This window comes from Seriola lalandi, unplaced genomic scaffold (genome assembly GCF_002814215.2).
Source record: "Seriola lalandi dorsalis isolate HSWRI2012SDOR001 ecotype SW California unplaced genomic scaffold, Sedor1 jcf7180002049662, whole genome shotgun sequence".
Lineage (NCBI taxonomy): Eukaryota > Metazoa > Chordata > Actinopteri > Carangiformes > Carangidae > Seriola > Seriola lalandi.
This window is the reverse complement of record NW_019520215.1, coordinates 35,761-61,988: the sequence shown is the minus strand read 5'-3', so window position 1 is coordinate 61,988 and position 26,228 is coordinate 35,761. Positions and strand designations below refer to the sequence as shown.

The 26,228-nt window shown below is 40.3% G+C and overlaps 1 protein-coding gene across 1 annotated transcript in view; it reads left to right on the top strand.

Moving 5' to 3' along the window:
• The window catches only part of LOC111648857 (matrix metalloproteinase-17-like), a 62,817-nt gene that overhangs the window by 11,462 nt on the left and 25,127 nt on the right, over positions 1 to 26,228 (top strand). The window contains exons 2-4 of the mRNA XM_023398595.2: positions 9,346 to 9,478; positions 9,626 to 9,761; positions 23,435 to 23,721. Of these exons, the coding sequence (XP_023254363.1) occupies positions 9,346 to 9,478; positions 9,626 to 9,761; positions 23,435 to 23,721 (556 nt within the window). The remainder of the gene's footprint in view (positions 1 to 9,345; positions 9,479 to 9,625; positions 9,762 to 23,434; positions 23,722 to 26,228) is intronic.

Genomic DNA, 26,228 nt, shown 5'->3' with positions numbered 1-26,228 from the left:
ATTAATTCTTAATAGTAATAATGATTTTGATGTTTTAACATGGCTGAACACACTCATGGATAGAGACATACACACTAGCAGAGAGAGGGAGGGAGAGAGGTCATGTTTAGTTTAAGGAGATGACAGGAAAGGTGAGGGAATTGCATCAGAGTAGACGGATGATTTCTGGCCATGGATTAATTCTCACTCTTTTACCGCCTGCATGGCAATCTAGCCTCAATTTTCTGTTCAATTAAAGGTGTCATTCAGGCTGCCTGTCCCCCCCCCATCCTCCCTCTCTTTTCTCGTCCCCTATATTCTCCCTCTTTGATCTTATCTGTTTGCACAAATGAGACTAAATCCTTCATTTCTTCAGTAAATTGTGTTTACACTCAGAATACACCATTGGACTGTTTTCAGGAGCTTCTCAGTCAAACACACTTAAGCAAGCTTTCATTCCTTGGATCCTAGATCATCCCAGTGTAATACTTTGAGTAAAGCATCTCTCTCTGAATAAGCTGGTGATATAACATGTGAAGCCGCTACAACTGCTTTGAATAATGATAGCATCTCTCCGCCGACTCTAAACAGCCATGGATGTTCTGATAAAAAAATTTGGTTAAGAGAAATCTCCTTGGTGCAGCGCAACATGAGAAGAAGAAGATTGCTTGATGGGAGACATTTACATCTGTGTGATATGTGTTTATCGGTTCACGTCATGTAGATGACAGATCTTTATTTTTTTTTTTTGACAGAACTGAAAAGAAAAGAAAAAAAATATTTGCTCTCTGTGTAGTCAGAGCTGTTTCTTAATCAGGCAAAAAGGCATTGTGGGGCTTTCTGTCTGATCTTTATCTGCATTTAGAGATCGCACCACCTGCGTCACACTAACAAGATTCTCTTGTGTCACTAGTGAAGATGCAAATGTCAAATAAAATAAGGTCAATTCAGTTTTATTGGTACAGCCCACTGTGCCAAATCATAAATATGCATCAAGGGGCTTTACACCCTCCATAATTAAACCCTCGATGTCCGTGTCATCTTGTGAACAAAGAAACAGAGTTTAGGACATGGACGTCAGCAACTAGTTTCTTTCTTTCTTTTTTTTTTTTGAAAGCTGAAATAATTAGTACCTGTAAATATGGAAAACAACAAAGACACAATCAGATCAAGAAAACCTATTCAACAATTTGACACATTGCTTCGACATTGCCAAGTAAAACAAAAAACAAGTAGACGCTTGGTAGAATGTGTTCTTTACTTTTAACACTCTGCGACATCATTGCATGATTCAGACATTATTGCAGATATTTTCTTGAATCTAGTGTTTACCTTTTGTTGATCACTAGACAACCACTTGAGAGGATGGTACACGGTATCTGAATCATGCAATCACAATGTTCACAACTAAAAACTCATAACTAATTTGTTTCTCTGTTCTTCGCAACTTGCATCATTTGTATTTGGTCTCTTTTCTGTTCTCGCTCTGTGTGTCTGTGTTTGGCTGCATCTGTACACTGCAGCATTTTTATTTTTATTTTTTTTTAAATGCTGCACATGTCGTTAAATTGATGGTTTCCTTTTGCTCCCTGTCTTTCTTAGTTGCATTGCATTGCACTCTCAGCCACTGTAATACTGGCCCAAATATAAAACAACCTTGATCATCTTGACCTCCCCCTCTCCAACACCTGATTTGGGGAAAATACCTTTGGTAGGCTAGTTAAGAAACATCTGTTGAGACAGTTCCCCAGAGATACTATTATTCCAGGGATGAGATGATTCTAATTCTTGAAGTGTTTGCTCATCTAAAAGTGAAAGGAAGGAAGATTTCCGAGCTTGCAGCCTCAGTAGCTCCACGCCTTTTTGTTTTCTTTATCTGTTGCATTGTGTGCATGAAGTGTAACATTTTCTGCTCTGCTCCCTCTCTTTTGTCCATGAGTTGAAAACAAAAGTCTTCATGTTTTCTTGTCAAGCTAAAAGCGCCCGGGAGGCAAGGGAAAGCTTCATCCTTAATTGGCATTCATTAATGGACTTGCATGATGGCATCTCAAAACTCTTTTTTTTATTGGTAGCCTACCTCGCTCACCGTTTTCACTTTTCAAACTCTCTTTCTTCTCCACTGCTGCTTCACATTCCTCGAAAAGTCCAGGAGGTCGGCCACAGCTCTGACCTCATCCTCTAGGTAGTAAAGAACAATGTAAACACTATAGTGGACTGTGCTACTTCATGACCCTGAGAGTCACTGAGGTCGTGGGGTTAAATGTCTCCCAGTGACTCATTTCCTGTCAGTGAGGCTGAAGCTGAAGGGGCTCAGCAGCTGTTGGTTAGGGATAAACAGGGAGGTATTGTGAGACAGAGGAGGTCACGTTTTTTTTTTTAACGCTCTTCTTTTGAGAAATGTTGCTGTGGTGACACCATAGTCACAGAACTCATTGTGTGTGTGTGTGTATGTGTGTGTGTGTGTGTGTGTGTGTGTGTGTACAAAACTTGTACAATTGTACAAAACAGATGAAAAATTACAAATACAAAATGCAGTTGTTTCTATTGAGGTTACAAAGTTAAACAGTGACCTTTGACCTGTGAGTCTCGCCTGACGAGAGGTTACAGTGAAGTTGGTAGGACAAAATGTGTCACAAACTTTTCTCGTGTCGACATTAACTGAGCTAATTATTTAAAAAATGTTGCTTACGCATTAAAACGACTTGTGACCGCACAAGCGTTTCCTGCCTGAACAATAGGAAAATGACTGCACTTCTTCTTCACTGTCCTCTTTTCTGTCGGCAAACAACAAAACCCTGCATCTCAGCATCACATGTAATCAAAATTGTTCACACCACACACAACCAAACACTTTCATATCCTGCATCAAACTCTCTCTCTCACTCTCTCACACACACACACACACACACACACACACACACACACACACACACACATACACACACACACACAAACACTGCTTCTGTATCTGTCCTCGTGCACATGACCTTTGGCTTTTTACTTAAAAACGATTTCTGTTCTTGACTTGAGCAAGCAGCTCTGTTGCGGAGACGCGGCGTTTGTTCTGTCCACGTTGAAACAAAGTCATTTAAAAGAGTTTGTGTAGGTCAGTTCCTTAGTCAGACAGTGACACCTCCCATCTCAAAGCTCTATTAATACTATTAATATACTAGAATACATTGTAAGCACCATACCGTACTATAAATATCATAAACTCTAATGAGGTGAGGAGAGATGTAGGCCTACTTGATGCTCTGTGAGGACTATTTATAGGCCCTACTCTCTTTCTCTCTGTATTTGTTCATATGAATTTGTAGCTACGTTTCCTTCTCCACACCTGATTATATTAAAGGATTACAGCGACCAGGTCACAGAGATGAATTATCCATCGCTTCCAGATACTGTAGCACAGACCGGGAATAACTCAGACCCTGTAATACCCACTCCACGCCTCAATTATGTGTGTGTGAGACAGTCAAAGGCAGTAGTGTGTGTGCGCCGTGATGTCCTTGGTGAAGTAATGGTCCTGTGTGGACATAAAAAAAAGAAATGACTGTGTGTTTTGTAGCATGTGCTACTCATAGTGTACAACTGTGTGTGTGTGTGTGTGTGTGTGTGTGTGTGTGTGTGTGTGTGTGTGTGTGTGTATGCTTACATACTGGACCTATGCTAATGAGCTGAATCTTGTAGAAGAAGTTTACAAATCATTGGAAGAGAGTAGCTGTGTGCATTATGAACAGAAACTTGATTTTTAATTTAGAAATTAAAAAATTAAAAGAATAAAAGTCATAGGTCACAGTCCAGATTTTATGAGCTTCAAACCACATTTTAATTGAAGGTGTCCTGTGGCTTTTTTGACCATTTGACCATTATTACCAACATGTGTCACTCACAAGTATGCGCGCACACAGGTGACATGAAACGCATTCCAGCTAATTGTTTCATGCTATTCCCCTGATCCGGAGGTGGCAGTAATGCACCAAGAAATGCAGTAAATTGCCAACAGACACGACATCACATTGATTTGGCAGAAGCTTTTGTCCAAAGTGACTCAAAATAAGTTAATTCAAACCACAAAGGAGAGATATAACAAAGGCTGTTAAGAAGAAGAGCAGTGCTAGCAAGTTAACATGGGTGTACACAAAGGCATCTTTTAAGAAAATTGGACAAATGTTTTGTTTGGGAAGGAAATGCATACAACATGTTTTTAGACTTCACGCCATTGTAATTTGAAAGCAGTGATATTGTAATATAGAATATCTCTTGGATATTAAATTGAGACTGTTATTTAAATCAAATAACCAACTTAAGTAAAATACCTGAGATCAAATGCAACAATCCTGCAAATCCAATCCAGCCCTAAAAGACCTGGGGCTGATTTCACAAAAGTGAGCACTGACCACAAATGGTGGAAGCGTCACGTTTCTCAAATAATTGTTGGTCGCAAATTGCAGATTTGTGGTGCCCTACAGGGCTCATCCCTACATGTCTCTTCTGCTCGTGCGTGGGTTGTGTTTGTTTTGGCAAAACATGTCTAAATGAATGGGAAAGAAAATGATCTCATGTGGCAAATTTAATGAAACAGTCCCCTGCTCACTGATTTCCAACATTCTTTCATACAAACCACAGACATGAAAGACAGGATAACCACCTCGGTATAAACAGTAAAATCTCTGACAGTTTACCTCTGATTTTCTATTGTCTCACAGTCATATATCATCGTGTCACCCAGTCAAGGGACTGGAGGTGTCCAAATGGGAAAAAAGGCAAGAAAAAAAGCACACATTGAATTGGAGAGATTTGTCAGAGAGGATGCCGTGAGAGCTGGATCTGTCAGGGTTACATGCTGAGGGAAATTGACTGCTGCGGCAGTAGGTGGTACATCAACAGACACATTTGGTTTAGGAGGCAGTCTAATTGTACCATAGAGAAGTGCATGACTGCAGCCCTGTCTCCCACAATGATTAATATCATCTTATTGACAGTGATGAAAAGTGTTGTTCAGATTGATTAAATGCACAGCTGCTTAAAGAGGGAAGAAAACATGAGTATGTCATTTTGCAGAGCTCTGCAGGGGCTCTGCGCAGCTAATGACATGACTGTGAAAGAATTGATGAGGGAATAATCTGTGAAGTTATCCGAGAAAAGTTGAATTGAGGGCGACTGGACTTTGTTGTAGATGCTTGAATCCAAGTTGGATTCAAGCATCTACAACAAAACTACAGCAAAACTTAATCCAACTTTTCTTGGAGTAATCTGAAACAAAAAACAAATGTGACAGGGCTTTGCAGGGGACTTAAAACATGACTTCAAATTTTAAGTAATTCTCTGAAATATTAAATACTAAATGAGCAATAATCAGGTGTTTAATAAGGTGCAAGGGAATCATTTGGATTCCTGCACATACAGTATTGCTTCCAAGAATCTATGTCCTGTCTGAACATATTTCTTAGGTCTTAAACACCAATCAAAACTGAATGATAATAAACCAGGACTGGTCAGGTCATTTGAGCAGTGAGTGAGCTAGGTGGTAATGACCCCCTGCGCCTTAGTTGGGACACGGGGTCAAGCCCCCACGTCAGCAAGCATTTGCCCTGCAGAAGTCATGGAATAGCAGCCTCAGGGCGGCTGGACTGCAGCTGAGCCAGAGCTCGGACTTCGCTGGAAGAAGAAAGAGACAGTTTTGTTGGTTTGTGTTTGTTGTACCTGCAGTGGCTTTTTCCACTGAGGCTTTGTCAGTTTATATAGAAGAACCTGCCTATAGGTATCATTAAAGTGTGTCACTATCCCGTGTGTTACTCGTCATGCGGGCACATCGGCGATCACATTTCTCCTGTCACCTGAACTGCAGCTTGCTTCCAGTCACTGCCTCTCTCTGTTATTTCTATTTAATTAAGAAAGACTGCGCAGATAATAGGAGGTAATCTGATATTAAATGAACACCATATTTTGTTATTTTAAACAGAGAAGATGTGACTGTTCATTTAAACATAAGTGTGATGTTCGCTGATCTTGATTGCAACCCAGCTCTTTCTCGTGTCACGAGTTCATTTAATTAATGAGTCCTGTTTCATTAGTTTAAAAGATAATTAGTAGTTTCATGAGAAGCGGATGCCATTTGCAAACAACTTTCCGTAAGTTCAGTCATAGTGTTTTCAGTGTTATTTCATTTAATGAGGATTTCTATTTCAGGATCACTGCGTTTTGATTTTGATGATGTGACCTCCACTTGCAGAATGTGTTATCAGGTGGTATGTTGTTGCTTATCATGGAAGAAGTTTCTGCTTTATTAAATCAGATACTAATTAGACACAAATATGAAGGGCAAACTGAATAAAAGAAGGGGCATGAATTTGCTCTATGTGCACTTTCATACGTCAAATGCAATATTTTGTCAAAAGCAAAGTGTCCTCTCTCAACTTTTCCTGTTATTTGAAAGCCTTTATCCTCCAGACTTGATTGTCTGTCAAGGGCAATGATACATTACAAACAAACTATGAGCAAGACATTAAAATACGTGACTCAGAGAATTTTATGTTTTCTTCAGATGACCTTAAAGTCTGGTTTATTCCGACGGGAAAGACGTATTTGTCTACTCCTCTTTATCTTTTTTCACATGTCTCATACGTGTTCTTGAATAAATTACTATAAAAACAGAAAAATAAAAAATAATTTTTACTTAGTTTTTTGTTTTAGTTTTTTCGCTTGAAGCAGATGTTGAACTTCACTCTGTGCCACTCAAGGTGTTCTGTAGTTCTGCTTTGCAAGTCTGCACGAGAAAAGTACTGAACACCACACAACAATCAAAACAAGTTACTGCAGTGGCATCAAAGGTTTTGGATGCGTGCATGGGTCCAAAAATCTGAGACCACTTACCCATCGGGAAATTGGTTGGAGCCAATCCCATCTGACACTGGGCGAGAGGCGGGGGTACACCCTGGACAGGCTTCTTTCCTTCCTTTTTTCTGTTAATTCTCTTATCTTTATTTCAAAGGTGAAATCCCCTGGAGAAAAGCATTGTTATTTTTGTCAAATTAAATCTGTCAAAACCCGTTTTCTGTGAGGGTGTGAAATGTTGCTGTTTTACTGTGAGTGCGCTTGGGTTTTGTTGCTCCTGATTTTTTTTTTTTTTTTTTGGCTCTCTGTTTGAACTCGGACAACTTGTAAGCAGCCTTTTAAACATACACCCAGTCCCATCTAGTGTTAAGCATGTTACTGAACTCTTGGGCAGGTTTTAATGGTTTTTTTTTTTCTTTATTGGCCCCATGAGCTACAATGTAAGGGTTTAAATTTGCTGCTGGCTCCACAAAAAAAAGTTTGATGTAGAGAGTTTGTGTGAGAAAACAAGGAGTTGCGGTTGTGCAGACAGAACGGATGTAATCCATCACTGGCACTCCTTGCTCACAGAGAAGAAGAACTTACACCTCTATAGCTTTATGAATGCACACACTGCGCACTGGTGCAAACTAACACTATAACGAAATATGTCTGTCAACGACCATTTCTTTTCATGACGAAGATGAGATAATAACGAGACGGCACCAACATCATTAAACGCTGACTCTGACTTTATCAACATTTAATATTGTTGACCAAAAAAGACGAGACTAAAATGTTGAAGTTTAAAAACTAGTCTATAATTCTAAGCAGTACGCACCACGTATTAATCATCACAGTATACTGTTTAGGCAGTTTGTATTCAATATTGTCTTACGACAGCACACTCATACTGTCTGGCTTGTAGCGTAGCTTCTTTAATGTGATCACTTTTGCAGTCTGAACACATTACACACTCAAACCCTGAGAATGAATATGGAGCATAGATTTGGGCCAAAGCAACAGACGGTAAACTGTGATGGATGTTCACAACAGCAAAGTTATTTGTATTTAAAAAAAAAAGAAAAAGAAATCACCACTCTCTTTCGTATCTGTCTGTTTGCTCACTGTTCATTACTACTGATAAGAGTGAACAAAAATAAGCCCTTAAATTGCATTTTTGAATTTGACTGGATTTTATTGACTTCATTGGAAAACTGTGCCATTGCTTTTGTTAATTCACAGAGAGTTGAATCATAGAGTCAATTTAACTTCCCTGCTATCTTTTTAATTCTTTCACCTCTCCCACTTACCTCTAGCATTACAGTTTGGGACTCTCTCAGGAAATTGTTGTTTCTCATCCTCCCTGATGTTGCTGCGGGTCAATTCAATTCCCTTGTACACTCTTCCCAAACCTGCTGCGGGGACGGCAAAGCCAGGGATGAGGGGGCTAATATCAGCCAGCAGAGAGCATCACTCATTCCCAGCCTTGTCAACAAAGGAGGGTTGCCTTTCTATCGATCAGTGTCACTCACCTCTGATGAGCACTGATCAAAAACCTATTTAAAATCTGACATCTCTTATTGGCGGTCAGATCGTGAGGGAGGAGGAGGAGGCTTTAGCACAGCTGAGACAGATGAAGGGAAAAGAGCAAGAGAGAAACAAGACAAAGAAAGACCTCAGGGGAGGAAAAAAAAGGTCAGAAAGAAAGAGGAAAAGCAGTGCTCAGGTTGCAGCTCAGACGCTTCCATCAGTGAGATCTTATACGCTCTGAAACCAATCAATTGCATTCAGCTGGGCTGCTTTGATTGGCAGCAACTTCACTGATCTCAAGTGGAAATGGAGCTGCAGTACTATTCTTCATAGACACATGACATCTATTTTTGCTGGACTGCATGTCCCGTCCATCCATGTTATTCTTTGAACTGATCTCACATACATCATCATCCTTATTATCATCATTAGAGGCCTGACAGTCATATTCATATGACATTTTTGTTTAAATCGAGATTTAGTTGTGAACAAAAAAAAAGAAAAACAAGTTAAATACATGTCTGTCTTTTTCACTGGATTCGCTGCGTGTCTGATGAACCCTCCGTGCTTCTCAGATAGACACTTAAGTGTGCAGCTGGCATAACTGCAAAAGAGGAAGATGAAAAGAGCGAGAGCGTGAAGTATAAAAATAAACGAGAGGAGGGGCATCCCCATGGCCTTGTGGTCTGAGGCGGTGGTTCCCAAACATTTTTAACAGCACTTTTTTTTTTTTTTCTCCATTGCAGAAATGTGTGTGTGTGAGCGGTTGTGGTGGCTGAGATCTACTATCTCTCTGTCTCTGTCTTTTTAATCATCTGTGAATAGATTGTTTGCACAAACATATACATACGCACACACATGAAAAACGATGGTAATTAACCTTAGAGCTTGAAAGCACACAGAATCCAGAGACGGTAAACATGAGCAGGTGTCAGATCTCAGCAGCTTTGGGATGCTTGGAGTCACTGAAATGCCTGGGATGACTCTTGAACTCTGTGTCTACTTTTTCCCCTCCAGGACTGGCTGAGCAGGTTCGGCTACCTCCCGCCCCCTGACCCAGTGACTGGTCAGCTTCAGACCAAGGAGGCCCTGACCAAGGCCATCAAAGCCATGCAGAAGTTTGGAGGGCTGAAGGAGACTGGAGTCTTGGGTATGTGGCTGTGTTTGGTTTTTTTTTTGTTTTGTTTTGTCAGAGGGAGGGGGGTCACTAGGGAGAGTTGGTGATTGGCGGTGGTTTGATTTCCATAGATGATTTGATTTCTGATACAATCAGCCACTCTGCTTCTCTCCTCTCTAGACCAAGCCACACTGGGTCTAATGAAAACGCCCAGATGTTCTCTCCCAGATGTGTCTGATGCTGAGGTGACAGTGGGCCGGAGGAAACGAAGCCTCACTCCTCAGAACAAGTGGAATAAGAGGCACCTATCCTGGAGGTAGGAAAAATATGAGATATAAGCTCTATTAGACACTGTGTTCAATCCACTATGATTCGGTGTAATTTACAGATGGAAAGATTCAAAAAAAAAAAAAAAAGATGTGGTACTCCAGGTTGTTACTGTGTTACTTGTGTGCTACTGAAAGGTCTACTGGGTTTCAAATTGTAAGCTTAAATGTTTGAAAGGTAGAGACACTCAGTGGTTGTCCTAGATTCACTAATGGTGCTATCACAATTTGGGTTAGGTTGACATTAGGCCAGAAGTTTGGGTGGATAGTTACATAAGTTAGATAAGTCTGAAGAAGAATTCCAGTTGAATGGAAAAGTTTGTTTAGTATGATTTGTGTTTCATCTTAGTTTATTTGTTTCAAATGAGATCACTTCATCTGAGCCTGAGGCAGGTCTGCACGTTCAGATCCGCTGGAGTATGTCACATCAGTGCAGTGCAATGAGCTATAGGAGTCAGAAATCCCACCATTTTCCTTCCATCTGTGCAACCTTTGATAGATTAGATTAGACAACTCTTCCTCCAGCTGGAAATCCTTTGCTCACCAGATCAATTCTAGCTCAAAGGAAGGGCATTTTGTAAAAGTGGCAAGCTGATTAGAGAGACCTTTAATGAACAACAAACAAATCTGTCTTCTCATAGGATGTACAGAGATTCCTCGGGACGTAGATATCTCATTAAACATACAAAATAAAAAGTTAGCTACTTGCCAGAATTCCCTCAGTATCACAACAAGGTACAGGCGGATTTTTATGTACGTTAATTAGATACACTGACAGGACATTAAGTAGTTTAAATCCATTCAGCTATACTGCAATTAAAGGAACAATCAAACTATTCCTAACTGATTTCTACCAGAGTCACTGCAGAAAACCCAAACCCATACAAATTTCTCAAAGCACTCCTGCAGCACACTGTATAAATAATAATATATATCATATCTGATAATAACATCAATATACTGAACATGAAGAACGACAGCAGAGGAGTGGATAGTACTGAAGGAGCTGAAGGAGGTTTGAGTCCAAGCTGACAAAAGCAGCCTTCACAGGAAGCATGAAACAAACCTTTTATCCCTCCTCACTGCCCACAGCCAGGGTCAGAGACATTATGCTTTTGGGTCGTCTGTTCGTCCCATTCTCGTGAATATGATATCATGAGGGAATTTCTTCAAATTTGGCACAAACATTCACTTGGACTCAAGGATGAACCAATTAGAATTTGGTGATCAATGGTCAAAGGTCAATGTGACCTCAAAAAACAGGGCTTAGGCCGTATGAACAAATTATCTCGGGAACTGCTCAAGGGAATCCCTTCAAATTTGGTGTTCATGTCCATTTGGACTCATGGATGAACAGATTAGAATTCGGTGATCAACGGCCAAAGGTCAAGGTCACTGTGACCTCACAAAACCATAACTCAGGAATTCATATGCTAATTATGACATCATTTAACACAAATGTCAAATAGGATAAAATGATGAAATGACATTTTATAGAAAGGTCAACTTCACTGTGACATCATAATGTTCTGCAAAAAGACCGTAGCTCAACGCTGTAACGGAAGGGGACATTGTGACCGTATTTCCTGCAACTTGGCTGGTTGGCGGGGGCGTACAACCACAAGGAGGTCATTGTAGTTAGAACTATGTTTCAAGTCTGGTGAGTATTTGATGAAAGCTAGATTTATGGCGGGCTGTTGCTTTAATGGTTCAGAAAGCCATATATGCAATTCCTAAAGAACAAAGGCTTTGCTGCAGAGAGAGGGATGATTTCCCATGATAGAATAATATGTTCAATCTGCGCTGATTTGCACACACTATTAGTCCTGAATCAACACTGAGTTGCCATAAGCTAGTGTGTGTGTGTGTGTGTGTGTGTGTGTGTGTGTGTGTGTGTGTGTGCATGTGCAGAATATGAATACAGGTATGGATTGAGAAATAAGGAAAGCCAATACACACACACACACTGACACGTAGTGTGCATTCAGAAAGTACTCAGACCCCTTAACTTTTCAAATGTTATGTTGCAGCTTTATGGTAAAATTATTTCAATACATTTTTTAATTCAATACCCCATAACGACAAAGTGAAAACAGAATTTTAGAAATGTTTGCATTTTCATTAAAAAAAAAAAAAAAAGGAAAAACTGAAATATCACATTGACATAAGTATGCAGACCCTTTGCTATGACATGAGGCTGGGATGCCACGCATTTCTCTTGATCATCTTTTAGATGTTTCTACACCTTATTCTGAGTCCGCCTGTGGTAAATTCAGCTGACTGGACATGATTTAGAAAGGCACACACCTATCTATATAAGGTCTCACAGCTGACAAAGCATATCAGAGCAAAAACCAAGCCATGAGGCTGAAGGAACTCCCTGCAGAGCTCAGAGACAGGATCGTGTGGAGGCACAGATCTAGGGAAGGGTACAATAAAAAATTCTGCTGCATTGAAGGTTCCCAAGAGCAAAATGTGGGGAAAAAAAAAAAAAAAGTGACGGGGGCTGAACGCACTGTACAGTATATTATGCACATGCACATGGATATGTATGCTTTGCCTCCCTCCAGGTGGGCTTTAACTTTCTTTCTCTTCTTTGTACTGCTGCCAATCATACACTGTGCTCCTGTCAGCTCACTCCACTCTGAAATAAGACAGGCTTGTCTTCAGTCCAGTGAAACACCTTTGTATTCACAGCACTCAGATTTGTAGAACAGTGCACAGGAACAGTTGTGGATTACGTACTAACTTCAGATCCAGAGAGATTTCCATATGGAGCAGATTTTCAGTAAAGCACCATAACAAAGCACTCATATTCTGGCCTCCGCTGTAATTCTCCTGGTGTGCTGCTTCTGCTTCTGTTTTCAGTTGATGTGGTACCGCTTGCATAGTGATTCCCTCACTGCTTGGTTTAGAAAATTATTTTTATCATCTAATATTTCATGGTATCTCTGCTTCATTAGATTATATGGGCGAATAACAGGCCTGACAGAATGGATATAATGCGCCAAGCAGCCAATGAGTCAGATGCAATCTGACATGCATATTAAATGTTAGTATGCTGATCCACCACATCAGTCAGATTAAAGACAAATCTAACTATTTATATCGCTCAAACCTACATATCACATTAATATATCAATTTTAATTATGTCATTGTACAAAATGTGACAATCAGTTGGCTATATTCTTATCCTTTGAGGGTCACCAGGGGGGCTGGAGCCAATTCAAGCTGATATTGGGCGAGAGACGGGGTAGGTCTATGACACGGCTGACACATGGAGACAAACGACTCACACGCTCACATTCACGCCTATGGGCAATTTAGAGGCACCAGTTAATCTAACCTGCATGTCTTTGGACTGTGGGAGGAAGCTGGAGGAAACCCACACAGGAACAGGGAGGACATGCAAACAGAAATGCCCCAGGTTTGAACCCAGAACCTTCTTGCTGTGAGGCGATGGTGCTAACCACTGACCTACCATACCACCCACAGCGAGGAACGTAATGTATAAAAAAAAGAAAATCGTTTATTGAGGTTTTATTACTCATATGTATGGCATGAGTAGTATAATACAGAAAAATGACAAAGGATAAAAATGACTTAGTGTCCTATATTAGTCAGTTTCAAAACACAAATCCTGGAGTTCTCTATCTGCAATAGAGATTTGGACATCTTGCTGTGCATCTCATACTTGTGACACTAAGCTGACACAAAATATGAAAAGATTTAAATATGCTCTACATCTGGGATTGCTTTTGACAATACATTTATGCAGGATGACCCCTCCCAGATCCCAAATCAGTCCATCAGGATTCAAATATTGGAGTTTTTTTAACAGTTTGTTGATGACTGAGCGTATGACCAGTGAGTGATATACAAAATCGAAATTCATTAGATTCATAATGACAAAACTGTCGTATTAAGAACATAATCAGGTTACATTATCCGCATTAAGATTGCCATCATTGCAAGAGTAACTTAGTTAACACGGTTCAGTGACTTGTCAATCGCACTCTTGTCATATGCTGTGGCACTTTATGCTCCTTTTGAATCTGTGCACATGCCACAAAGAAGTAAAAGTAAAAACAATATGGTGCATAAGAAATAGCAAATATGTGTCCTTCACCGCATCATAAAGACATCACTGTGGTAAACAATGAGCACGAAATCCCTCTGTTTCCATTGTCAACTACAGTACTGCACTGTATATCCCTCCAGGTGTTAGCTTGAGATGAAACCACTCTGAGTCACCGTAAAGCATTTAAATACTTGAATAGAAGTTGGACTTTTATGTGGGTATTTGCAGAGACAAAGACTTTGAGGATGTACAGCGTTTAAAATGTGACTTGTTATGGGAGTCACCGATCTGCACCATTATATACAGATTGTTTGATTAGAAGAGCATACTAACTTACAGTAAGACGCAAAGACTCGCCCACTTATTCCTGATTTAGCTCACCTCAGCACAACTGTCTGACTGATTGGCTCTTTGCACTCTCCTAGGCTTGTTCACATACATCAATCGCATCATTACGTTCTGAAAATGTGCAGAGTAGGTGGTGAGTCTCAGTAATTTCATAGAAGGAAGGAAAGATAAAGCTGGACTTTGATTCAAGCACTGTGGTTTTCCACAATGGAAATATAAGTAAATGATTTTTATGGTTTGTGCCAGGGCCGAGTCCTTAATCCCAATTTAACTCTGCTTACCTTTTTCTTATTCTGTTAAACACACACACACACACACACACACACACACACACACACACACACACACACACACACACACACACACAGCGATACACCACACTGCACTTTCCCAAAGTACATTACAGACACTAACAGCCGAGTTGTGTAACAGCCCACTGTTAGCTCATTATCTCATATTGTTAGCCCATTATCACAGCAGACAGCCTGGCAGTCATTAGCAGCCCGACTGATAACTCAAACAGATAGGTGTAGCGAGCTGAGTGGTGGAGAGAAAAGATGGGGAGGAGGATGAATAACAATAACAAAGAAGAGAGAAAGAAAATGCAAGCATCTTTCTCTTTCTGCATCTGTTCAATCTAATACAGTATGTTTTACGGACTAAATCTGGAATGTAAAATAACCAGCACTCATCCGTCTCTTTAGACCAGCACTGTTATCTTTCTAATGAAGTAAATGAACTGAGTACAAGCATGAGAAATGGAGGAACATCAAGACGCACTTAATGATCGTGAAAATCCATGGATGTAGGTCCACAGTGGCATCATGCTCTTTACATTTAGGGGTGCATTACTAGTGTATTAACATACTTTGAAGCTCAAAGCCATTGTTTTATGAGACCTGCGTGGTGTAGCCACTGTCGAGCACTCACAAACCCCCTGTGAGGGTTATTTAAAAAGAGCAAAGCCATATTCAAAGTCGAAGGCGGGTAGTAATGAGAGTATTAAATGTAGCCATAGTCATAACTCAGCAGCAGGAGTCCATCAAAGTACCAATTATAGCTATAGCTCACAGTTGTTGTGAGTGAGTGTTAAGAAATGCCACAGCTGTATCCACTGTTATAGCTATAGCCATAGAAGTAGCTCTGGGACTATAAGAGGTAATAACATAAAGCTGCCAGCAGTAATGGCCGGGCATACCACAGCATGCCAAATGTTTTTTTCATTCTCTTATTCCTTTGGCACCTGTGATGCATATTGCAGAATTCATCAGGCGATTAACTTGGACCAAAGCCTTCGCTATCTGCAAACTAAGAAAAGAGAGTTGAATTTATTTGATTTCCGCATATAACAATATCAATAATTGTGACCTTGATCTTGAAAGGCAGAAAATCCAGAATGGCAGGGCTGAGCTTTTCACAAGGACAAGTTCTCGTAAAACACCCAGTAAGGTGTAACCAATGATATTTTTCATATCCAGGAAGACACTGCAGCAACAGCATGGATAATAAGAAATGCCTGAGTTACTGGACTGAAATGATGCATTTATACTAAGTCATCAGTATACATTATCTGGGAATCATGAATATCTGCAACAAATTTCATGGTGGTTAGGGTTAGGGTTGCAGACAGTCTGACAAAAATCACTTTACTACTTTACTACTACTTTACTACTACTACTATAAAATGCTTGCACAGATATGAACAAGAACACAAGAAATCCTTCAAATATTATGTACAGTACGCGATGTACACTGTCTTTTAACTGAATTAAACATTGTGGCAGACTGTTGGGTGGAATTTAAAGTGGCTGTCAGTGATAAACACCCAACGCCGTATGCTTCCTTGTAGATAATCTGACTTATCTTTATCACCGACCACATTTTGTTCTCCTACAGAAGCACACAGAAGAAAGTTGGACAAAGTTTTGGCACACAACTCTCTTGAATCTGTTTTTCATTGTCCATAATAGAAAGTCCCACAGCTCCATCGCCCTCAATGGAAGATTTAGTGTAGGAATAATACAGGAAACAGGAGTTGCTGTCATTTACTGCTTCAGCATTTGGAATAATAACCTTTTTCAAAACTACACTCTCGTATACATGCAGTTTAGTAATCGTATAAGTACCTCACTCTTTTTGAATTAGCTATCTTTGGTAATAGATTGCTGAAATGCTTCTACTCAGGGAAGCATGCGCCTTAAATTTCCCTCATATTATTTGTCTATTATTGGTCAATCACAAATCCATCATTGTGTCCGTGTCACAAAGCGGTTCTGCCACACAGAGAATTTAATAGACGACGTGCTACATAATTCCAGGGTACTGAAGTCCTCTGCATTCATCTCCCTGCTGCCATTTGAGGCCACCAACCTGTGAAATTGCTTGGTGGAACCTTAAGAATAACTATAATGCTGTTACTCAGTGTTATCTTATTAGGGCCCATCCTATTTTTCTCCCGATGTCACATCACCATCTGAGAGTTGGTGACTGTAATAGTCTGAGCATGAGGGAAGAGGGACGAGGGAGACGAGGATGGGAAAGGGGAGAAAAAGATTTGTGGAGAGAGGGGAGACTCATGCAGAGCCTTTTAATTTAGTGTCTTTCATCTTCAGCCTGAATGACATGGTGTGTGTGTGTGTGTGTGTGTGTGTGTGTGTGTGTGTGCGTGCGTGCGTGCGTGCGTGCGTGCGTGCGTGCGTGCGTGCGTGCGTGCGTGCGTGCGTGTGTCTAATGAAGTATGAGGACTTTTTGGTAATACACAGCATGAGTCTTTGTCAGCAAAATATTTTCATGTTTGCGAGTGTGTCGGAGTGTTTATGCTGCTGCATGTGTGCATCTGCACACGCATACGAGCATATGAATCACCGTCGGCATATGAGCTTTCAATTTACAGGGTAATCAGCTTATGTCTACGGAGGGTAGCAGAGCACAGGAGGTGAATATTATTTTTGTGTGTGTGTGCGTAACTGTGTTTGTGTGCCCATGTACTTTTTACTTTTGATGTCAGCTCATGTCTCTGTGGAACAGCAGAGCCACAGGAGGTAAGAGCCTGCTGAGAGGCTGAAGGCGGGGGACAGAAAAGAGTCTCAGAGTTTTCTTGATCTGTTTCTCTCCCTCCCTCCGTCCCTCTCTCCTTCTCCCCCTCTGCCTCTCTTCATCTGAATCATCACTCTGACTCCACATGTGGAAAAGGTCTGTAAGAAGTATGTGGAACTTAAAAGTCAAACAGGTGATTGTGTGTGTGTGTGTGTGTGTGTGTGTGTGTGTGTGTGTGTGTGCGCGCTTGCGTGTGTGTGTGTGTGTGTGTGTTGGTGCTATTTGAGTGCAAACATTGGTGTCTTTCCATTTCAGCTTAAGCTCATACACTTGCAGCTCGGCTGCAGACACACAGACATTTACCTACACATAAGCCTGGTTTGCTCTTACTCATTCATCAAATGAAGGAGGAAATCGTGCCATAAAATTAAACAGGTCGAGAAAATGAAGTCTACCTTAATCAGCCTTCCGTCCTTCCAACTAATTTCATTCTGTTAAATCACTTTTTTCCTAATCTTTGGCGCAGGAAGCAAGATGGGTTGCAGACGTGTTTCTCGCTCATCCCTGTGAAGTGAAATAGAGACCTGAGATATGACTTTGAATTAGAGGGCAATATGTACCAAATTCATTTGATAAATTCGTGGCTTTGTTTTTGAATGAGGAGAAAATGCCTAAATCGTTAAATTGAGACTTGTGCTCCCTCAGCTGTCCCTCAAACACCAGCACCAGCTGTTCTCTGTAGGCTCTTTCCATTTCCTTGGAGACGCCTGCATATCTGAGGGAGCCGCTGAAAATGACAAAATAACACCAAAGAAAGGTAGTCATGTTACCTCAGTGATATAGAAATGGTTTCTGAATGTCTGAATTCAGACCACTAGACCAAGTAGATAAAATCACTATTTCAACTTGCATTCATCTTGCAGTAGAACCTTGTTTCACTCTTTTGAAATTTTGAAATTTTTGGCCACTTTGTCTGATTGCACGAGTAACTCAGTTGGGACTAGAGCGTTCTGTATGTGCAGCCGCCTAGCTAGCATCTTCCAACAGACGGCGTGTGAGGAGCTCAGTGGACATCTGTTAATCGTAGCTGCAAAAAATAACCTGGGTTACACTCTTCCGCCTCTAAACTGCATAAATCTGTGCATGCACTTCGTTTACACGCCACGCCACCCACCACCACAAGTTCTCAACCTGTGGGAAAACACTGATCTGTTCAAACTAAAAGTAGCAGCACAACAAACCTTCTCCAGCACATGAAAAAAAGCATGATGTGGGATAGGAGCTAAAAAGCAGCAAAACCTAGCCGCCAAATTTTCCAGTGTCACCAGGTTATTGATATCATCGTTGTTGTTTGTTGAGATTGACCATATATAGGCTAGTGTATATTCCAATTTCACTTCTTGGCCATATCAACCAATCGAATCCGAATTAAATTACACCCAGAGCAGAAATGAGGGATCTTTTGTTGCTGCTTCATCCACTGATGTTTCATTTATTCATTTATTTATTTATTTGGATCCCCATTAGCCACCACCAAGGTAGTAACTACTCCTCCTGGGGTCCACTTAAGTAAACATTACATCATAACACAAAACAGTAATGTAGATTAAAAACAACAAGAAAAAGACAAAAGGGAACAAGAAAATGACGACAAAAGCAAACAACAGTAAAGCATTTGATACAGTGCAAAAACCACTAAAAACAGCATGTACAGTGACTGAAGAAAAAATGAATAAGTTTAGGTTTAAGAAAAAGGAGGAAAAAAAACATCTAGTTCCTCATATAGTCAGATATTATGTAGCCAAACATATCCTATTTGTAGAGGGGCTGGTGTTCTGGTTTGTTTGGGCTGTGTGTAGTGTGACAGGAACCTCTGAAGACACCACTTAGAATTGAAACGTAAAAGACATACCCTCTTTTGCAGTGTTCAAGGAAAAACATTTATTTTGTTTTGACTTACAGGTGAAAAATGAGTAATGATGGTATTTATCTAAAAAGGCAGCTAAAGCTAAAGGCAGTTAAGTCTTAAATAAATTGGTTTTTTTTATTGTCAGGTCTGATGAGCAATTCAACATTATGTACTAAGTTGATAAAACTGCCTATTAAGGAAAGAGCACTCACAAAGTTTTACTTTTTTAAACCCTGAATTTTGCCCTCCAACACATACACCTATCCATCATCAGCGTAAAGGGGACAGTCTCTTTCTCTCCCCGTCTCTCTCATTCTCTCCTGCTCAACCTCCTGTACTACCTTACAAGTCTGCAACAGAAGCCATTTTAAAAAACCTTTTTTGTAATGAGGAACATTTTTGGTGGGTAAGGAAAAGGAGACATCAGATACTCTGTCAGAGATGGAAATGTGTCTGTGTGATCACTGATCCCTCTGAGTGTAGTAGCTTGGAGAAGCGCTGGAACTTAAGGAACTAGTCATTCTTACAGAGAACAAACCGCTTGATTCTGACTACACTTACAACTGCGGAAGATGAAGCCATAGGGAACTGTCAGAAATATTTCTCAAACAGCAGAGTGCCTGTGTTTCTGCCTTTTTGGCCCTCTTTTTCCTCACCTCTCTGCTGTTAGGCCTCTGTTTTCCAACTAATTTTGTCTCTCTTTCCTCCTCCTCCATTATCTGCTTCTTGGCTACAAAATTTCTTGTTCATTCTCTCCCTGTGTGTGTTTTTTTTTTTTATTCTGGTGACTGAACATGTACAGGGAGTTCCTCTGAAATGAAATAGTAGGTGTCACACAGCCATCCGGCCTTGCTCACCTGAATTACAACTTGAGTTGTTTGTGGAGGGAAAGCATTAACTTTCAAACCTCTGTTGTCAGGGTTGGCATGAGTCCACGGAGCCTGTCTCAGTGATGAGAGTACTGAACAAACAATCCTTCTTTACTCCCATGTCACCGAGCTGATGGCACCTCACACTCTGAGGTCTTTTGTTATGGCCATTGTAAATGAAACAAGCCCAAATCACACTGGGAAATGCTTGTCTTCTGCAAAGAGTAGCCCAGTATCCCTACAAAATTCTGGATGAATCTTTTCTGAATCTGTTTTTAACAATGCAGATGGTCTTAACACCAGAACAGCCGAGCCTTTGGAGCTCACCATTAATCAGGAAAGAAAAGGAAAAAAAACAAGAAAAATTAACCCTTGAAACTATCAGTATGAGCCACTGCTGTACCTCCACCATGACCACAGACCCAAGGCTGGTAAAAGAGCAAAAAAAAAAAAAAAAAACTTGTGGGGATGAATCTCCAGTCAGAGGGATGAGTCACGAATGAATTGAAACAAATGTCAAACAATTGATTTGTCTGACAGAAACTTGGCTTTCAAGATGCCAGATTTAACAAAAGAAGAAATGGGAATGACAGGGGGCTTTTTATAAACACTATTGTTTGTAGTGACAGAACCTCAGTCTCTGAACTTATTTGTGACCTAAATGTTTAACATGATTGGCACAAACTAAGTTTGACAGCCCCATAGCTGCTGCAGCTTGTCTAAACTGAACAAAAAATAATGAGACTTTTGTGGTATTATTGTTGTGGAGTGAGATTTGTGAATGCACCATGAATGGAAGAGGGGGGGGCAAGTGTTACAGCTATATTATAACAGGTGCCTGAAGATTTCAGTCGTGATTGATTTGGCGACACCTGTGGTTACTGGTGGAAACAAGTGTGGTTTAATACTACAGGTATTCTATAATTCTTGGATCTCAGTTCATGCTCATCTAACAATTCAGTCTGGCTGCTCCTTCTTTCTGAATTACATAGCCCTATATAAGTTAAAATGTGCTAACAACAACCTAGGTCTATGAAGTTTAAAAGCTTAAAATGGATAAAATGCATGCGCAATGGGGATATGACGCCATGGTCAGGCGACCTAATGAAACCACCGTTACTGTGATTAAAATTACAGATTTCTCTAAGTTTGAAATACATGGAAACATTTGGGATAATGCGAGTACACAGCTCAACAAAATATACATCATGAGTCTATTCATTTTTAGACATTTTAATGTAGAAAAGTTCCATATTACGCCTATTAAGATGTATTGTTCCTTAATGAACCAGGTTCATATAGCGTTAGGTGTGCTGCACATTTTACACCCCAGTCATTAGTCCCCCCTGAAATCCATCCATCCCCCAGTTTGAGAACCACCGACCAAATTGGCCAGTTCTGGGAGAGAAGTTTTAATTTGAAAGGCTGAAATCCGCTCATCAAATGTATAAAAATGTAATATTTTAAAAACCCAGATTAAAACACCAACCCAACAGAAAAACAGAGTGGTCCCTTGAGTAATATGGAATTAATTTATAAGCCATTTTGTCCAGGATTTACTGAAAAGTCACCTCACCGTAAGCGCACTCACCTTCAACTCTCCCTACAGAGTTTACAGCACGTGTTGCTTACTGAACATCGCTCCATTCACTGTTTCACCCAGTTTTTGCCTTTTTCATGAAAAACATGCATAAATTAGCAACTCGGGTTGTTTGACAGTCATTTTTGTTTTGGTGCAGGTACATGCACGAATCGTTGTTCTCCTGAGGTCGTCTTACACTAGAATGACAAAATTTGTTTATAGAGTGTGTTTGCTGTCTATTTTATTTCAGTCTCCCAATATGTTCTCCTTTCAGACTCAGAGACCAATAAGATTTGCATGTGCTTGTACAATTCAGTCTTTATGTGTGGGATATAGTGCCTTGTAGCACTATCCCAGTCCTCAGATCTGTCTATGACAGTCGATAGTTTAATCAATATCCATGTTCGTGCTCCTTTATTGCTTGTGGTACTGTCTTGTCTTATTTGTTGCAGGCAAGATTGTCAATAAAATCTAGCTGTGAAGTATATGGAGTGCTCCCTAGCATCATATGCTACTTTGAACACCCATGATATGTTATATGCAATAAATAGGATGTTAGTGAAAGGAAGTCATTTGAAAATGTACTGTACTATAAAGCTCCTTCAGTGTGTAAAATGTATTGCAGTGACTGCTAATACAATTTTTTTTTTGTCATTACTCTGTCTTGTTCACTTAAGATTTTTTATATGAAAAAGGTTGCTCCTTTAGTATCCCACTTTGTTCATTTGGAATGTATTGCTTGAAGGTTGTGAACTAGTTGTGGTGGTAAGACGAGGCAGCACCCTGCTTTCTTACAGATGAGCACTGATTGAATTTCCTGCCCTGCAATGGCCAAATTGCTTTTTGTATTTAGACAAATTGCTCTTGTGGGGAGAAAGTAGGAAAGTGCATCATGTAAAAGCATGAGGAGCAGGAGGAGGCAAGGACTCATGGGTGGAGATAGAAGAAGGGGAAACACGGCGAGAACAAGAAAATGGAGAAGGAGAGAGGGTAGAAAAAGTTAGCGTGACGTCTGAGTGGTTTCCTGTTTATTCCTGTCCTGTTTCTGCTGCGGCTGTCACAAAGAAATGGCTCAAGAGATGTTAAAGTGATGTGAGGGTGGAAGAAAATTAAATAAGAAATGGAAAAGACAGTGAAAAGCTGATGAGCTGATCCCGAAAGCTGGTGAAATAATCTCTTCCAATTCACATTGTACTCTTAACTTATCATCCGTATAAGTGAGCGGCAGGAGCACCTAAGCATGAAATACAAAAACCGATGGAATCGCGTAAAATATGCAAACAGAAATTTTCGTTTTCACGCAGGTCTGTGCCAGTGGCAAACATAGTTGACCTTTATGCTTTTCTGATTTATGCAATTCAGAGCGCACCATCGTGCTCGTCTGCTGTTTGTATCTACTGTACACCAACCCCTCCTCTTTCCTTCTCACTTCTTTCCATCTGCTGTGCTCAGCACCTTCCTTTCCCACTCTTTTACCTGTCTTGTCTCTTCTCTGTCTTCATGTTTAGCTCTGATGTGTCACCCATGTGCTTCACATACTTCTCCTCTTCTCTTGTCACCTCCCACAGATTTTACCTTTCTTACCCTTTCCTCCTTTAATTTACCTCTTTCTTCCCCTATTGTTTCTCATCCATCATCACTTTTCCTCCTCATTTTGCCCAGCTTTCCTCTCTTGTCTTCACTTTTTCTTTGTTCTTCTGTCAAGAGTACTGTCAACCTTCCTCATCAGACAACTCTTCTCTCTTCTCAGCTCCCCCTTTCCTTCATCTCCTTCTCATCCCCTCTTCTCTCTCCTTATTGTATGTAATATATTCCTTTTCTGTCCTCCCTATGTCAGAGTGAGGACCTTCCCTAAGGATTCGGCCTTACTGGGCAGGGACACTGTTCGAGCCCTGATGTACTACGCCTTGAAGGTCTGGAGCGACATCGCGCCACTTAACTTCCACGAAGTGGCCGGCAGTGACGCAGATATTCAAATCGACTTCACTAAGGCCGACCACAATGATGGATATCCCTTTGACGGACCAGGGGGCACCGTGGCACACGCATTTTTCCCCGGAGAGAGGTTCACAGCCGGGGATACACACTTTGATGATGACGAGGCGTGGACCTTTAGGTCACCAGGTGAGGCACATTGCAATCAGCGCTAGTAAACCACACTGTCTGCATTTCTACAAATGTATAGCATCCATTTGGTGCCGGTGACTAAATAATAATAATAAATAAACCCTATTTTCCATTTTCAATATTTTTATATCCTCCAAAATATAATAAATTGGTCATACTTGATGTTCAGTTGCACATATTCACCATTAACTAGTTGCTTATTATCATGCATATTAGTAGCATATTGGCTCTTTATTAGTCATTACAAAGCACTTACTACGTATTCTGCATGAACATATTCTACAACTGCTAGGCCATTAACAGAGTTTTCCCTCAATAACCTCCTAATTACTGCTTTTTGATAGTAAGTCAGGAAGTTGTTGTACATGAATTATGATTGTAATATGCTTTGCTCAGTATGGGCCTCAAAAGGTGGTATGAGCTCTTAATTAATAGCTTAGTAGTTATGGAATATGTTCATGCAGAATAAGGCAGGAATGAGTGCTTTACAATAAAGAGCCAATATTCTACTGATATGCTTGATGATAAGCAACTAGTTAATGGTGGATATGTGTACCTTAATGTAAAGTGTTACCCATATAATTAGCTATTACCTAATGGTGAAGTGTTTCAGTGACACTGTTTTAAGTGTAGCACTTAACTGCTTCACACCTGTGAGACCTGCTAAAAAAATATATAAATATAGTGAATATTGTTGGCAGTGATGTCAGTGCACTACCTTGAGTAACCAGGTCATTGTTTTTCAAAGGAAAGCAGCTGCTGAGTAATGCTGAAATGCTAGTTGATGAATGAGTAAGTCCGCTGCCACAAACGTTTGTCACCATTAAAAAATGCCCAACATTGCTTGGTTCCAGTTTCTGAAAGATAAAACTTTCCTCTAATTCTTATCATTCTAACTTAAATGTCTTTGGTTTTGGAGTGTTGTTTGAGCACATTAAAAAACATTTCTTTTGCATTACAGCAACCAAACAATTGATCAAAATTATTGATTGAAAAAATAATTGATAGATTAATCAATATTCATTAGTTACAACCCAACAAAAAATACATTTTTTTTATTTTTTTATGCATCAAACCAAGGTGAAGGCAGAAGTATCCGTTTTTTAAATTCATTTTGTTGTTTGGCTTTCGGTGAATGGACCCTTCATATCATTGTAAAATGGATTACTGACCTGAGCCACATTAAATTTTAACTGTTTCATTATTAAGTCTATGTTAAGTTAAGTTATGGGGACACTGGCTGTGTGTGGCCCATTCCAATGAAACACATTCGTAGTGTATTGTTGCTTTGAGTGGTGTGGGATTGGTCTGGCCGAATTTCTTTCATGAAACAGTTTTCAAAGGGCTTGATTACTCGCTAGGGGAAATGTGCGAGTTTGAAATGAGGACAGGATGACAGCGGCTTTAAATGGAATTCAATCAGCGCTGCCAATCAAAAATAGACGAGCTTATGTATTGGAATTATCCATCATTCTTAAACAGCTTGGGAAAACGCACCGCATGTGTGCTCTGGTGTTTTGGATTCACACTCACTGATTCATTAATTCACTTGTTCAAGCATTCACACACTCACGGTACAATATCTGCTGTGGCTGCGTATGTCATCATTCACTCGCCTCCTCTTTGCACTTTAGCTGAACTGTGCGTGTCCTTGTTATCTTATGAATAATTGTGCACTCCCGAGCCTTTGCCGTGTGTGTGTGTTTTCTCTCTGGTGCAATGAAATTATTGGTGGCACAACAGGACTCTGACTTTAAAAATGTGACTAAATGGTCACGTTCTCTAAACCTCGGTGGTCTTGTCACTTAGCATCAACCTCATTTTCTGCCTGCTATCCTTTGCTTTGGTTTAAAAAAAAAAAAAAAAAAGAAGAAGGTGGTGAGCAGGAGAGGGCGGGGGAGCATTATAAGTCCACTCAACCGGATGAAATGAGCGGATGGAGCGATCTAGTCGCACTGAATGCATCGTCAGACAGAGGCTGTTTCAGCGCGGTCACATGAATGACAGCATAAATCATTAACTCTACTTCTCTCTGACTTGCTTTCTGTATTCTTCCCTTCATGTGGATGACTAAACTTAAAATGACATTCCTCTCTCCTTCGCTCTGTACCTCCATTCATCCTTTCTTTTTGAAAGATGGATGGACAGCAGTGGAGAGAGGGAATAGTGATAACAGAGGCAGAGATGACGTGAGAAATATTTCACTAAAACATCTCTCACAAGCTTCCAAAGTGAGTAAATATAAAAGTCGAGCATGAAAGTTCAAATTTGACATTAGAGACAGCAGGACGACAAAACAACTCCACCGCAGGTTCCACACACCAGTTGCTGGATGAGGGAAATTCCCTGAGCTCTAGTTCTTCACTAGTCAAAACTGTTACGTCATTTCATTGGAACAAAGTCTGTGACACTTTTCTCGCATATTATAGGTGATTTGAGATAGTGCTATCTCAAAACAGAGTGCACCCTTAGCACTAGGCTATAACTCAGTCGATCAGTCCCAG